Source organism: Ciconia boyciana, chromosome 12 (genome assembly GCF_034638445.1).
Source record: "Ciconia boyciana chromosome 12, ASM3463844v1, whole genome shotgun sequence".
In the NCBI taxonomy this organism is placed as follows: domain Eukaryota; kingdom Metazoa; phylum Chordata; class Aves; order Ciconiiformes; family Ciconiidae; genus Ciconia; species Ciconia boyciana.
The window spans coordinates 18381718-18398199 of record NC_132945.1 but is presented as its reverse complement, the minus strand read 5'-3'; the positions used below and the strand labels follow the sequence as shown (position 1 = coordinate 18398199).

The 16482-nt window shown below is 39.6% G+C and overlaps 1 protein-coding gene across 2 annotated transcripts in view; it reads left to right on the top strand.

The window, feature by feature from the left end:
• TENM1 (teneurin transmembrane protein 1) overlaps positions 1 to 16482 on the top strand; it is a 347960-nt gene that overhangs the window by 275765 nt on the left and 55713 nt on the right. For both annotated transcript variants that reach the window (XM_072877199.1, XM_072877198.1), the window contains 4 exons: positions 787 to 930; positions 5676 to 5925; positions 7410 to 7430; positions 11533 to 11765. In XM_072877199.1, the coding sequence (XP_072733300.1) occupies positions 787 to 930; positions 5676 to 5925; positions 7410 to 7430; positions 11533 to 11765 (648 nt within the window). The remainder of the gene's footprint in view (positions 1 to 786; positions 931 to 5675; positions 5926 to 7409; positions 7431 to 11532; positions 11766 to 16482) is intronic.

Here is a 16482-nt window from a genome sequence, read left to right as displayed (position 1 = left end):
TTTTAATTTTGTATATTAAAATATTTTTAAAGACATTTTTATTTTGCAAAGGCTGAATTCTCTCAATATTTCCTAGATCAAATTTTAGGGTTTGGTGTCAAAATAACATTCTTCCTTTCTGACTGAGTTGCACTGAAATCTAAAATCAAAAAAAAGTTGGTATATTAGAAATACCAAAATTAAACTTTGAAGAGCTATTCTCGTTTTACTGAAGTACTAAAGGGAAGGGGTTTGGGTCAGTTTGAGTGCCCCCAAAACCCACCATCCTTAGGGAAATTCAAGATTTTCAGCAGATATTTTGACCAGCTGTAGAGGGGAGCCATGTGATGTGCAAGCCTGTTAACATAAATGTTTAGTTCTAGAAATTTTCAGTTTGGCAATCTATTTCTGCCTAACAACAGTTTTTACAATTAGCAAACAAATTAAAACCAGTTTGTTTTAACGTGGATTTTTTTCTATTTAAGCTGTTATTCAGGTAATTAGCAGAAATGCAATAAACAATCAAGTCAGGAGTCACTGGAGGAGATTTATACTCTTAAGAAAACCATAACTGATACAACAGAAAGTTTTCTGCTTTGAAACAGTAGTAACTAGAGCTGTAATAACATACTAATCTCTTAAAACCCTTTTTTAAAAAAAATAACCATTCAACAATAGCAATCAGGCAGAGGAAAATTAGTGGCATCATTGCTTGACAGATGAATATCAAAACCTGGAATGAAAAATTACCTAGCAGTTCACAGACGAAAAGGAAGACTTGATAGATCTTTAATTATTTGTTTGCAGTGTCGGTGGGCTATGAATATGAAACATGTCCTGATTTTATTCTGTGGGAGAAGAGAACAGTTATCCTTCAAGGCTTTGAAATGGATGCTTCAAATCTGGGAGGCTGGTCTATAAACAAACACCATGTATTAAATCCACAAAGTGGTAAGTCCTTCCTTTATTAACTGGCCACGCAGAAGAAGAATACAAATTTTAAAGGAATTAATTGTTCAGATTTTAAGCATTACACTTCCTAACGTGTAATCCTCTTTGTTTGAATGTGCACCCTCATTTATTGAGAACTGAAATGTAAATGCCATCTGAAAGGATATTTTTAATGTTCTGGCTCCCAGGTATTAAACACTAATATCACTAACTCTCGTGATCGCTAACACATTTGGGTCATTCGGATGGAAAAAGGGCATACTAATTTAGGTTCGTTCTCACACTGTTGGTATAGAAGTACCACCTTTTAGGTGAGTTTATAGTGTTATATTCTCAGTGAAGAGCCTACGCTCCTAATTCATCCTACGACTAACAGCGGTTAGTAGCATCACAGCGCCAGGGAGACAAACCGTGCAGGAAAACAGACCGGCTGGGTGAGGTTGCGCTTCCAAAACCACGCTGCCAGTCCGGTAGGCAGAAGCTGTTGTGGCTGCCCACCCTGTGGAGAAGCACAGTAAGTTACCCTTCAGGACAAGCAATCTAGCACCTTTCGAAGCATTAGGAGACAACCAAACTGTAAATGCTTTTGGTGTCATAACATTAACCCTGCATAGAGATTCTTCAGGCATGGAGACTTGACTCTGTTTTCTCATTGCTTTTGTTTTATTCCTGGGGGTTTTTCTTTCCCTCCCTTAAAATCTATAATCGGGAATTAGTAGGATTAAATTATTAAAACAATACTTGTATATAAATTATAGAAAAGTAACGTAACTAGAAAAGTATGGTTTTGCCAATAAACAGATATCTCACTGTCCAGGGGAAGAGAAACTTGGGGACAGATTTCAGCACTTATAAATCAGCGGAGTATTGGATTCAGTAAAATTCTCTCAATTTCCTCCAGCTGAGAGTCTGTCCACTAAAATCTATTTCCATCTGCAAACTTCTGTTAATGAAGATTCATGCACAGATGTATGGCTGTCAGGTTTTTACAAATTCTGTTGTTGAATGCGCAGCTACGGTATAAATATTCCAAATACAAAAGGTCAGATTTAGTTTGTAAATTATCTGGATTTCTGTTTTGATTTAAAATAGTTTGACATTTTAAACAGCGGTTCTTTCATACCCTGTCTTACTGGTTTGTATAGATTGTCTCTTTTAAATGCCAGCTATTGACATTTAACACAAAGAGAAATCTGACCTCAGTCAGCTCAGCCCCCAACTGTGAGCCCCATAGTCTACTCCTTAGTGCCAATTTACCACTTGCATAGTTTAATTTCAAGACTAAATTGCTGGCAGTAACTCCACTTTATATGACTATCTGCTAACTGCAGTGGTTACTACTATAATTCACCCCATAGGCACTAACATGTTCTGAGATTTTGTAAAGTATACAATAATAATCTGAGCGGGGCTAAATCATTGCTTTCCTCAGCACAGGGTCTATGGTGACAAATTGCTTGCTGGCCCCGTCCCAGCTGTGGCTGGGAACACCGGCGAGCACTGTCCTGTCAGCCACACGCCGCCGCATCTGAAGTCATCCAGGCTGCGCCTGCTACCCCAACCCAATAACAAGGATGGGGAATGTGCAGCTTCTTCTACCTGCTCCCCTTCCTCGCACGTTCCCGCCGTGCTGGGCATGATCAAGGCTGAAGTCGGGGGAAGCCGCTGAACATCTTTATCCATTGCTTAGAGAGACACGGTCTGGGGAGGGGAGGAGAGGGCGTAAGCACGTCTGACTTGAAATCAGTGGGTCTCTTCTGTTTCCAGTTTGCATGTGAGAGCATCTCCAGTGAGGATGACAAAGCCCAGCCAGAGCTGAGTGATGTCTCAGATGGTCCTTGTGATTATAATGGGCTTTGAGCACGCACACCTGGCTCACATATAGGAACTAGAAAAGCAGTTAGGAGCAGAAAAACAACGACTATACCATAGCTAGTGCACGCCTAACAGAGCAGCCTGTAGGCTCGTATTAAAGCAACAAAACCAAATAATGAACGGTGTTAACCAAAAGGATAAAAATAACGACTGTGCTTCTGGGCTTATCTAGAAACTAGTGAACTGTGCTTCCATTTCAGATATATAAAATGTACTTTAAATAAGGGCAAGAATGGGATTCAAACTTAGAATTATACATTTCAGACTTATCTCCGTGCTGCTGTGAGTGAAATGAAAAGCACGAGTAGCTTTCTTGAGTATGAATATATTGAGATTTTTAATTAAAGCATTCCCTCTGTACGTATGAAGAGCTGCTCTGCTCTTTTTAGAAGCATGAAACTTGCATCTGTTTTTGAAACACTGTCACTGGATTAACTACAGAAGTAGCATTGGAATATAACATAAATGTCTTTCTAAAAATTCTCTATTGCAAATTACAATTTTGTTTTCAAACTGAAACTGGAAGCACTTTGCTTGACTGGTCAGCTAGTCCTGAAGAGCTTACATCTAACTTCCGCCACGAAGCCTTGTCTTCCAGCAGGTCTGCTGCCGTGCACAGCGTTCCTACTCAGAGACAGGGGGGATATGCTTACCTCCCTCCCCATAAAGGCTCTTCATGTTAGAGATGTTACAAAATAAACGAAATACAACAGAAAAGTTGTAAAAATAAAGAGATGCACTTCTACAGAATTGCACTTCATAGCACAGTCTAAGCTGTGGAGGTACAAGTATTGACACGCAGAAACCATAGCCAGGAAAAACTGTGTTCTGTTGCAGATGTAAGTATCTTTAAAAAAAGAAAGAAAAAAAAGGTGTCCGATTCCAGCAGCATAGATGTGAAATACCATATATTGTTCCAATGTGGCTGTCACTGGCAACTCAAGCTTTTTAAACGTATAGGGTTTTGCATCAAGGTGACTGTTAGGTTAACAGAGGATCACATCCTCTTCTCAGCTATACTAAAGTGTTCTTTTCCCACTTTTTTTTCCTCTGCAATTTAGAGGTTTCATCACTTCTAATTCGTGACATGATTTGAGTTTAATGTCTTCTAACACAAAGGTTTTGGTCAGTTTGGAAGATCTTCACGGCATTTCTCATAATCAAGAAGAGAACCCATACCATAAATAGTAGTTCCTTTTAAAGACACCTATATCTCATGAATACAAATGAGTGTGCTATTAACCGATTTTTTCAGAGTATTCTTTGAATTAGATTTTTCTTCTGATGGGCAAGTGTATTGATTCCATTTTTATTTATCTGGGGGAAGGAGGAGTAATTTTACAGGGTCTTTATGCTTTACGGTAATTTCAGCCCCAGTGCAACACAGCACCGACTAAAATTAAAGCAGCAGCTCGAAAGCCTGAAATTAAGCACATGCTTACATTTATTGACAGCAAAACATATTCTCCAGAGTCCTAATTATTTACTGGCATTTGTATGAGGCAGTTGAAATATTACCTTTACACTGTTAATTTCAGACAAAGGGCAGCATCTTTATTTAGTATTATTTTTAGCCGGTGCATAAGGGAGGATATTGCCATTAATTTTACTGGCATATTTCCAAGATGCTTTTTTTAAGCCAACGTTCAAACACATGTATGTATTCTGTCCTCTATTATTCAGAAATAAGTTTTTAAAAATATACTTCCCTTCAAAATAGCTATGGCAACACTCAGTAATTGCCAGAGAATTTTAGCTTCAGACTTATCTGAAAGCCACAAAAAAAAGAGTTTCACAAAAGTTGGTAGAGACAGTACATAAATACATTTGCCATACTTTGGGTAAACTCAGATGTGTCTCAACAAGTACTTCCTGCAGTATCTGGCATATGCTCATTTCCCGGTGTGAGAGTCCTCCGGAAAGTATATTCCCTTGTGTTTATTCCTTTAAGTGGTGGGCCGCTTTTCTGATGAAGTACTGGGCTTTCCAAGGGAAATAAGAGAGTTTGGACTGCAGTCTAAAAGAATACCTATCTCCCATTCAGAAACAGCCAAAATCCTACAATAACATGTCATTTTAAAGGTACTTAACTATATTACCACAATGTTATTTAAAATAAACGCTACAGCTATCAGTTTGATAAAATACACGTTTGTACTGATTCTGGTATCACCAACCTAGTAACTGGGAAGGCTTTCAACAATGTATGCTGCAGAGCAGTGCTCAAATACTGACACACTGGAAAGTTGTCATAAACTTTGTGGCAGAATTTAAGTTAAGATATTCTTGCTGGTAAGAAATTCACTTGTGCCTCAGAATTACTCATTGACTCTTAACTTGGCTTTGCTGCACTTGGCACCATTTTTATATACCATGAAGGACTCGCATTTAAATTTGAATATTGATTTTGTACTGCCACTCAGTGCTCTTTTGTGAAAAATGCATAGTAGTCCTGCTATTAATCTCCTTTAATTAAATATTCAAACTGCCTAAGAAATTCCTCTGTTACCTAATAAAAATTTATGAATAAAATGAATATTAAAGTAGTAATCCCCAAGAAATCAGATAGCACTGCAATTAACAGTCAATTTGTTAGAGCATTAACCAACCATGAGTTCTCCTCATGATGTTTGGCTTTTAAAATAGCCACTAACCACTAATCGACAAAATGGTGATGGTGAAGCTTGGGACTGAACAAAATTGGAAGAGATTAGTGGAACCCTGTGACGGTCTTTAAAAGATCCAATGTTTGTTGCTGGTTTAGTAATCTGATTTTCTAGAGGATTGCACAATCCAAAACTGCGGAATCATTTAATTGCTATACATTTGCCTTTTTTTTGCCTCTGTTTTCTGCCCCCCCCTCCCCTTAGGAATTGTACACAAAGGAAATGGTGAAAACATGTTCATTTCCCAGCAGCCGCCAGTCATCTCAACCGTGATGGGCAACGGACACCAGAGAAGTGTCTCTTGCTCCAACTGCAACGGTCTTGCGCTCAACAGCAAACTCTTTGCACCGGTTGCTCTTGCTTCTGGGCCTGATGGTAGCGTGTATATTGGTGACTTCAATTTTGTCAGACGGATCTTTCCCTCTGGAAACTCAATTGGTATATTAGAATTAAGGTATGTCCTGGTTTAGCCCCAGCCGGCAACTAAGCACCGCACAGCCGCTCGCTCACTCCCCCCTGGTGGGATGGGGGAGAGAATCGGAAGAGTAAAAGTGAGAAAACTCGTGGGTTGAGATAAAGACAGTTTAACAGGTAAAGCAAAAGCCACGCACACAAGCCAAGCAAAACAAGGAATTCATTCACTGCTTCCCATGGGCAGGCAGGTGTTCAGCCATCTCCAGGAAAGCAGGGCTCCATCACGCCTAATGGTGACTTGGGAAGACAAACACCATCACTCCCAATGTCCCCCCTTCCTTCTTCTTCCCCAGCTTTATATGCTGAGCGTGACACCATACGGTGTGGGATGTCCCTTTGGTCAGTTTGGATCAACTATCCTGGCTGTGTCCCCTCCCAGCTTCTTGTGCCCCTGGCAGAGCACGGGAAGCTGAAAAGTCCTTGACCAGTGCAGCAACAACTAAAACATCTCTGTGTTATCAACACTGTTTTCAGCACAAATCCAAAACATAGCCCCACACCAGCCACTATAAAGAAAATTAACTCTATGCCAGCTGAAACCAGCACAGGTAAAAAAATAATTAGCTTTCTCTGAGTACTGTTCATTATCCTGGCTGCGCTATGCCTATGAAAACTACAGTGAGCCTTTTTTCACCTGTGACTTAAAGCAGCAGCCGCATTTAGTTGCCTTGTGAGCATGGGTCTCATCGACTGTCAAACAAGCTCATCAGAAAACTTCCGCTCACTTTAAAGTCATCAGTTAAAAAGGGCATCTTAAGTGGCCTTTAGAACAGGTTTTGCATAATGAATTTCTACAAAGCGCAGATTGAATAGAGCTAATTTTTGTTCCTGTGAGATTTTTCATACGTTTTCTCAGAAAAGTTAAAGTATTCCATGAAGTGTATTTTTGAAGAAAACCCCGTAATTCAATAGCAAATATGTGCGGTATCATGTCAGGTCACAGCATTATGGCTGAAGATAGACTTACCATGTTTAAAATTAATACAATTAAATTGTTCCCCATCTGTGACAGAGGATATGACTGAGTTTAAGCAGACAAGAGCAACGTGGCATTGCAGACCGACATGTCGCAGGCTGGGCCTGTGCCACCGTTAACGACTCCCCTGTAATTATGACCCCAGCTTCCCATTCCCTTTCGGGGCCAGAGCGGAAGGCAGGAAAGATTTCAGGCACTGATACACTAGATTTCTCTTACTTAACACCCATGAATCTCCAGCTAGCTAGCATTGCTGGTGAGGATGTTGTGTGCCGATTGTTCAGAACCGAGTTGACAATGTGCAGGCAGTGGAAAGGAAGCCGTTTGAGAGAAAGAAGTAATACTGAGTAACAGGATAAACAATGTTTTGTTATTGGGCTACAGCTCTGGGAGCAGTCAGGCAAAGAATACAGTTTTGCTGAGGACTAACATTTCTTGTCTTTTTCTTTTTTTTTTTTTTTTAAACCTGAACTTACCTGTCTTACTAGGAATAGAGACACAAGACACAGGTAAGTAAAACTCAGTACCAGTAAGCTGTGAACCATGTTCAAGGAAGCAGTCTTACAAAAGTCCTTTTAGAAGTCTGGATACAGAGAAACAGTCTGAATGTAATAAATACAAATGTTAATCAAATTCACCATTGTTTATGGTAAAGAAGGTTTGATTTATTCCCTTTGAAGGGATGAAGTCTCCCTCAAAATCAGCAAGCAGAGATGGAGAGGTTTAAACCCAAAAGCTGCGAATGCATTTCATAGCTGTCATATCCATTTCACGTGATGTGGGAATGTTCGTAGATGTAGCCAGCCAAGGAACCTGGAGTTTTAGCAACAAAGAAATAATAAAAAAGGCTTCAGAGTCACCCAAGAGGACTGTGCTTTAGCGGTTCTAGGATAGTACAGACTTGAAAATCTGCCCCAGAACTGAGGACACTGTCACAGCTCAGTCCTTGCTTCTCCAGCTAAAGCAAAAGCAAGTGGCTTCCCCCCTTTCCAGTTAGCATTTTGGCATTGCGATGTAGGGATTTCCTTAAAAGACCGAACGTTGTACATGAGGCTTCTGCGACAGATGGTGAGGGAGTTGGTTATAACAATCCAGCTGCAGAAACGACGTTGCAGGCTAGAAAGAGATCACAAGGCACCAAGGCACTCTGTATCCTTAGAAGCAAACTCCTTGGCATTTCAGTACTTCAGTGAGAGAACCAAACCACCACCAGTACCACCTAAGCTGATAACTCCATGGCGTAGTATGAACATGTGTTTGCAGGATGAGAGTACTGGTTAGAATTACTCGCTTTAGCCACAAGAATGCTATCGAATGCTATAGATTATTTGCCAGCCTACTTACAGATGATGTCACATCGCTCATATTTTACAATGAAAACTTAAAAAGAAAGAATAATTCCTAGTTGGTAAGTGCAAGGCTCTATTTTTTAACTGAAGGATTGTTTCCATTTGCCTTCACGGTAAACTGACCAGTGTCTTTGTAAACTAAAGAAAAGCAGCAAATTGAACTTATTGACTGTGTAATGCATTCAGAACGCGAATCAGGTTTTAAATTCAGGGGTTTCTTTTGTAAAGCAGAGGTTTTTTAATACCTGCTCACTAGTACTAGTTTCTTGATGAACTTAAATCTTAATTAAAGTTGCGACAAAACTCAGGTACCCCAGCCCGGTTAATTACAATAATAATTGCCTCTGTCAGTATTCTGTCCAAGTGAAATCTGTGGAAAATTGGAGGCAATCAACTTGAAGTTAATGTAGCCTTTGAGGTTATGGAGGAGTACTCAGCAGTCCCACTGTATGCCGTTCTCTTGAGGCTGTAAAGGGCATAGTCGTGGTGGAAATTTCTAGGATGCTCAAAGAAACATGTGGCAGCAGCAACTAAAAGGTGGCAGAGGCTCATGACAGTCCAAGCAGGAAAAGGCTTCGAAATCCAGTTGCTCAACACAACTTTTAGTCTCCAAAAGAGCAGGGAACAGGGGTTCTTTTTGCCAGGATAAAGAAAAGACTGTGTAAAAAGGGATAGAGTTTGGAGACCAGTAAACAGAGAAAGCCACTGATCTTATTTTTGACTGTTTAAAAACAATCTATTCTGTTTGTTTTTCTTGTCATCGAGATTTTAATAAGAAAAAATAAAGCTGTTTAATAACTGGTAAAAATGGAAACTAGGCTTTGAGGTTACAGGGAAGAATTTTACTACAGGATAGTAATAACTTGTTCTGGAAGGATTGATTGTAAATCTTAGTCTACTTGATAGAGTTTTTAATAGGCTAATTTAAATAAACTCAGATTTAGATTTGATTGCAAACTTCTGCAAAGATAGCCAGCATTTGATTTTGTTCCATTTTGTACTGATACCCTTTAAATTTAAACATTTTAGTATGCAAGGCTTTAAGTATAAACATCAAGAGTTTTCTAACAGCCGGTCTATTAAGTGTCATGACAAGGATGACAGAAAATGTGTCTACAAGGAGCATATATAATGACCCCTGGTTCTCTGCAGTTTCTGCATGATGAACAATATGTTTATTTAACATCTAGAATTCTCCTTGCAACTTTTTTTCCACAGAAGCATTTTATTAAAAAGTCATCTTTTGGCTGGCCAGTCTCTTCTGAGCTCACTCCAGAGAGCAGAAATGATTCTTAATGTTTTCAACAAACAACATTTTATAATACTAGTGATACATAATTTGGCATTAATTGCTTTTAGCTCATCCTCTTACTCATGTTTCATCATACCACTGTCCTCTCATTCCCTGTGTTTGCTTGGACTGGGTTTCACATCTGTTCCCCAACTGTGGGAATACCTCTTTCCTTATATTTCACCCTTCTGTCTTTTATAGATGTTTATGACTAAGGTCATCTTTAAGCTAATCTAGCTTGTGGCCCAGTCCTCAGAGACGCCGAGTAGTTTCTGTCCCTTTTTGGATGGAGAATGAGAACCGAAATAGGCCCAAGCTCTATCACGTTTTTCATGGTACAGCATTAGCTTCATCACTTATAAATGGAAATAAGATTTCAGCTGATCATCTGCTAGAAGTTTCTTAGTAATACATAGAGTACTCAGTAGATTGCTAAAATAAAAGATATTGGTAAGTAGTTTTTACATTGTTTTGCAACATTGTTCAGTAAGGTAGAACTGTCTAACAGATGAATAATAAAGCTTAGTATCTGCCTCAGCCAAGCAAAAACTTCATATTTAAAGAGGCTCCATCAACCTGAAATCAAATCCGTAAAGTAAGTATCATGTCAGCTATTGCATATCTGTCCTGGAGCTTCTGCCAGTTCTTCAGTTCTATTTCATCTAGATTCTTCCTTTCCTGGTTTGTTGTGGCATGAAAACCTGGCCCTGCCGAAGGAGCTGTACACCAAGCCTTGTCCAGCCCACCACAGACAGAACTGGCAAAGCTGAGAGGAGTAACGCGTTTCCTAACTTTGTTGCAGCCATCTTAAGTGTTACTTAATTGTACCAATGTTAATAAAATGTCTCTTACAAAAAAAAAAAAAAAAGACATTTGAACAATCTTTTTAATCTGCAGAGCAGATAGGAAAGTCCCATGTAGAGTTACAGGGGGTGCAGGCTGGTCAGCGTCTTGCCCAGCCACCTGACAGAAATCTCCTCCTGCCCCTGGAGAAACATGGCAGTGGTAAAAATACTGCCTGAGCCCCAAAACGCTCTGCCAGGCACTGGCCACCGCTCTGCCTGTGCCCGTCTCCCACCATTTCAGTAACCGACTGTGGGATTTAAAGGATCTACGCCTATCTGGATGTTGATTGTATTTTATAATCAGGACTACCCTGCAGTCTCACCAGGCTCAGGACGCTGGCGTGGCGTGCCATCTGCCTAGACAATTTCCTCAGACTGGAAGTTAACTTTCCAGTCAAAAAGAAACAAAAAGTCTTACTGGTTAATAGATGCAGCCCACTTCTCCGATGAGAATTTATGATCCTCACCATTTAATTAACATATGTAAATATTTTTAAATAACATTTTATAATCTCAATAAGGCACTTCAGTGCATGAATTACCATGCATTAATTCATGCCTAGTTGCACTGACAGTACTTGGCCTTCTGCCTTGCTCCTGACAATACAGTCAGCATGAATTAAGGCACCACATTTCACACCTTCATATTTCGTAAGGTTTAGAAACAGATAAAAATAACCAAGAGTGGGTATTTGTGCCCATGCAGAACAGTCTGTGATTCACTTTGCTGCAAGTCGTAGATTTGTTTTCAGTGCCAAGAGTACCAGGACTTAGCAGGTGTAGAAAAATTACCTTGCTTTTGATAGTAATAATTGTAACTAAGCTGAAGGCACTCCAGTTAGCTTTATACTGGGTAGCTTGGTACTAATGGACAGACTAACTCCAGCAATACCCCTCTGCCTAAGCTCGCTACCGGGTGCGTAGCTGGCTGGGCAGGCTCTGCAGCTGGTACTGGTTTCTGCCTTCTCAGCAGTGGTGCTTGCCTGAGCTACATTAAAGCTGGTCTCACTTATGCCTCTGTCATCTCCAAATCGTTGAACAGATGTCTTCAGAAGTGTTATGCTACCATGAACAGGGATTAAAAAGAAAAACAATTTAACTTTGATGCTCTTCTCTTCTGTTTTAGTACAAGCCCTGCACATAAATATTACTTGGCCGTTGATCCAGTGTCAGAATCCCTTTACTTGTCAGATACCAACACCAGAAAAGTCTACAAAGCAAAATCTCTCATTGAAACAAAGGATCTGGCCAAAAATGCAGACGTGGTGGCAGGAACAGGTGATCAGTGCCTTCCATTTGACCAGAGTCACTGTGGAGATGGCGGAAAGGCAGCCGAGGCATCTCTCAACAGTCCAAGAGGTAAGAAGAGAGCATATCTGAAGTACTCGGTGTTGGTCCTCTGTCATTTCCTTCCGTTATTTAGAAACTCAGATGCAACTGGATGTACAAAAAGGGGTCTGAGGTGATAATTTAACCAACTATAAGCAAGCCAAATCATTTCATAAAGCTCACTCGTGTTTTTAATACAACCAGTCCTTTATGAGGGAGTAGCAGGAGCAGCAGGCTCCAGCTAGCATCCTCTGAAATACTCTTTCCTTGTGTGGCAACACTCCTCTTTTATTACCTTTCTATTGCAAGGTGGCAGCATTTAATTATATTTAACTTTTAAGCAAATAATATGGTTGCAAAGTCAATTTTTTATATTTTATGCATTCAGGTGATTCTTGTAATGTTAATGGAGCTTACTCATACACATTAAGTCAGGGCTGTTCAAATCAGACAGCAAAATCAAGTTTGTTTGGAACTCTAGTTTGTCTTTCCTCGTTAAATGCACTTTGCAAAATACGAGCACCTCACCTACTGTACGTGAAATAAGCATTTTGCTGCAGGCTCCCCGTCAGAGTACCCCCTGCATTGTCACAGGCAAAACACGTGTGAAGCCCTGAATCCCCACCAGCGCCGCAATTAATCCCCTTGCAGTGTGCATTAGAACTGGGAAAAAGTCTCTGGATTTGGTGCTCTAAAGCAGCTGATCACCCTCAGCTCCCACCGAAATCCCGGGAACAAAGGGTACGCAGCAGCTCCCACGGCAGAGCCCTGAGTGGGCTTTTAGCATGCTCCCCTGTGGCACACCGCTCCCTCCTAATGACGAGCTCGAAGGAAGGGCTTTGATTCTTTTTCAGGAGCTAATAAAGGAAGGCTGTATATCACTAGGAAATTAGAATGTATATCCAGGCAGAAACGTCTCTAAGACAAGCAAATAATCCTGTTTTAAGGCTTAGCAACAGACACATTGTAATTATAGAGTGACTTTAACATGTCTTTAATGATAGAAGGTAAGTGTGAGGTAAGTACAAATAAATGTTAATCTTCAGGCAGCTAATTAATGTAATGAATCAATTCTAAAAATAGTAGAAAACAAAGGTTTTCAGATCCTTTAGCCGGCACATGATTGATGTTTATTGCTGATTACAATTGATTATATCTAATTACAATACAATTAGTTGTTCCATCTTCTTTTCTTATTGGGGAGGTATGTTGGTGAAAATTTGTAATATGCTATTTACTTTAAAAATACCCATGCATAGCTGGCTTCCTTAACAGAAGGTTCTAGCCATAAAGAAATGAAGAGGATTAAAAGTACAATTCGTGAGTTCTGGGGCAACCAGCAGATATTGAAAAATTAACTGCTAGCAGACAATGGCTTCTATATTGGCAAATTCAGGTAACGGCTCCCAGCTGCTTTTGATTTATCCATCTACTCTAAATTACATCAGTTTGACATTGTCAGCTTTGTTATGTTTGGGCTTTTGGATGGTAATCTCAAGGAACTACGGATGTTCCTCTCTTGTACAGGGCCCAGCAAAATCCAGCATCAACCTGTAGTCACCAGCACCGTATGAACAAATAGCTGTGTATTATCGTAATGGCCTTATAGGTCCCTGGCCCTGTTTTCCTCTAAACGGTAAGAGGTTGAATATCCTTGGAAAGTAGCAGGAAGTACTTGCCTGGCACCCATAGATCCATTAGTTATTAAGAAACTTAAAAGTCTCACATACTTAAACACAGTTTTAGAGATTCTTTTGGATCGCTTATTTTGCTTGTTATTGGAATCATTGTCAAGTCAGAAGATGTCACATTTCTACTGAAATAACATTCAAACCGTATACGCAAAAATATTTTTTCTAGGAGGCAGGAAACACTGACAAAAATTTTGGTGAGGCCACAGAACTCACCAAACCGTTTTTATCCGTGTTTAAAAATACTTGAACACAAAGCAGCACAATGTTATGTATTTGACCACAGAAATAAATGAATTGTTTCTAATTTCTCACCTCTGAGATTTTTACAGTGCAAAAATAGGTACCTGGTAATGCAGATAAAGACAGAGTAACTGCCAGAGATTATTAAATAGAATCACTTGCATTACTCAATGACCAGACAAGATTAGCATTTGTTTTTTAAGCTGATGTAGAAATTTTTTTAGCTGTTTTTTTCCACTTGCCTTATTGTTGTCCTGAGTATTCCTTTTCTTCCTGTTATAAATGAAAAATAAATTTACCTCTTACTTGGTAGAAAGGTAGTATCTGAGAAAGCACTCCGTTTAGTGGCCATCTGACCTTGGTTAGTTACAGCTCAAAAGCTGTATTCTCATTTTTGCTACCGGCTGCTTGTGACTCTGAATAAGGGCTTATCTATATGACTCAGTTTATCCATTTGCAAAATTGGTAAGAAATACCTTCTGGGGAACACTTGTGAAACTTAGTCCTGTTTGGTAACACCCTCAGGAGGATGTTAATAAGTGGAAATCCCAATACTCTTTCTTGTTTACTTTTCTGAATGCAAGTTGCTTCAAATGCTGTTTTAACTTTTTTGAACTCGTAACGATTTTTCTACTTCAGTGGGCACGCAGGTAGGTTTGGGGAGAGTCCTAGATGATTATTATTTAATGATTTAAGTCTTTCATCAACTTTTATTTCTCATTATCTTTATTTGGCAAGACTGCCTTTGCCTAGTGACCAGGAATTAAATGCCAAACAGGAAAGCGTCATGAAGTGACACTAATCACTTATGATTTGATCTGCTTTCCACAACTTTTATTTTGCAGGTAACAAGCACGCGTAGCTTTGTTCAGTCTGTTCCCACTTCTCTGTGAAGGACTAGAGAGGGGGCCTAGCAAACATTAATCTTGCACTATTGTATGTTGAGCTGACTTTGAAAGATGCTTTTAAACATGCATGGGTGATGTAGTTGAAATTTGAACTTCAATATATTATTTTTACTGCAACTTTCTTTAATTCTGTAGAGATCTCAGACTAATGAGTCATGTAATAGATGACCAAGTACTTAAGCAGAATGTGAAATGATACAAGGTGGGGACATAAAATAAGATCTGTGACAAGCTGAACACATTTATTATACAAGAAGATATTGAAAATGAGGAAGTAACTACACAAGATATTAATCATTGACTGAATTTCAATCACTTGAACTTTACCACGTAACAGACTTTAATTTTGGGGTGGGGAATTCTGTTTGGTGGGTTTGGGGATTTTTTGACAAAAAGTATTTATGGCACATCTAGTCACCAACACTATCATTTAAGCAGTCTGGATTAGTATTTATAATAAAGCACTAAGGGATAGTGTCCTGATTTCAATTAGATTAGTCATTGAGTAGTGGAGCAGTAAGAAGCACTAAAATTAATAGAAATACCTGGGAGTTGTTCTACTTAGCACTGCAAAGCCAATGCCTGGATCAAAGGCATTAAACACTTACCTACCCTGCCCTTCTGAAATCAGTGGGCTTTAGACATGTAAATAGATTTGACTTTCCAAGCTTAATTGACAGAGGCAGTGGGAGGCCGAGGCAATCAAGTTAGCGCATTTTTGCTGAGCTACAGTGTTCCCCAGTCAGTATACTAAGAAAAGTGTCTTGGATGAACATCTGATTTCAGTTACCTTGTATCTGTGGCAGCCTCAGAGCATTCACGCAGGACGGCTGTGGTGGAAAGACGAACTAGGTAACCTTTGTGAAAACAGCAAGTCCCTCCAATGATGGAACCCTAAGCATCAGAAGTGACTTACAGCATTTGGAAGCCCAAGCACTAAATCCCAAGATTTAAGCATCTGTGGTCCTGCAGTGCCTGCTTTTTGACTCCTGGGTCCAGACCAGACTCTAGAACTAGAAGACAGACGCACGCACTGTCTGTGCAAGCTGCGTGTACAGTCCATGCCTCAAGAAATTAAAAACTGCGCGCTGAGCACAGAGCACTTGAATGCAGTGCAGTGGCCTCACTGCAGATGCACTGACCTCAAAGCAAGCACCAGGGAAATGCAGAAGGTTGGAATAAGTTCTAAATCCCATACATAAAAATACCTTATATACAGCTGTAGGAAAGAACCTTTTTCACTCAGACCCATGGCCATGAGCTAGCAATACAAATGAAAGCTTAAATTAAAAATCGGTGTACTGCAGTGTAGTTTTCTTCATTTTGCTTGAAATTACTAAGGAAATACTACTAAAAAAACCCCATGGTTTTGAAAATGTGTTCGCCCCGGTAGCTTACATCCTGAAATAATCAGTCTTGTTGCTCACCATCTGCAGCAATACTTTCTAAAGTAAATAAAGCTGTAAGAACAACTGCTCAGATTAAACCTTTACATTTGTCAAATGACAGTATCCCATTTAGGGCTACTGCTGCTGCTCAGCTAAAAGATTCCTGTTACCTTCACTAGGATGCAGACCAAATTCCTAATATAGACTTCTGTGAAAACAAGACCCCCTTGTCATACGTAATGATTAATACTATTTATTCAGCAATCTTTGCTATTCCATACATTCCTAAGACCTTTTCAACGGTTCCATACAATTCAAAAAGGAAAGCAAAATGGGGTAAGATGTTTCATTAGCAATATATAAAGTAAGAAGCAGACAAACCAAGGTGATTTGCAGGCTCGAGTCATTGTCGTGTATGCATCAGAACCAGCAAAAAATTCATCTCATGCCATTTTTCATTCAGCAAAATTTATTCCTTATTTTTCTCGTCAGTAGGCTTAGCTACCTATGATTTCAG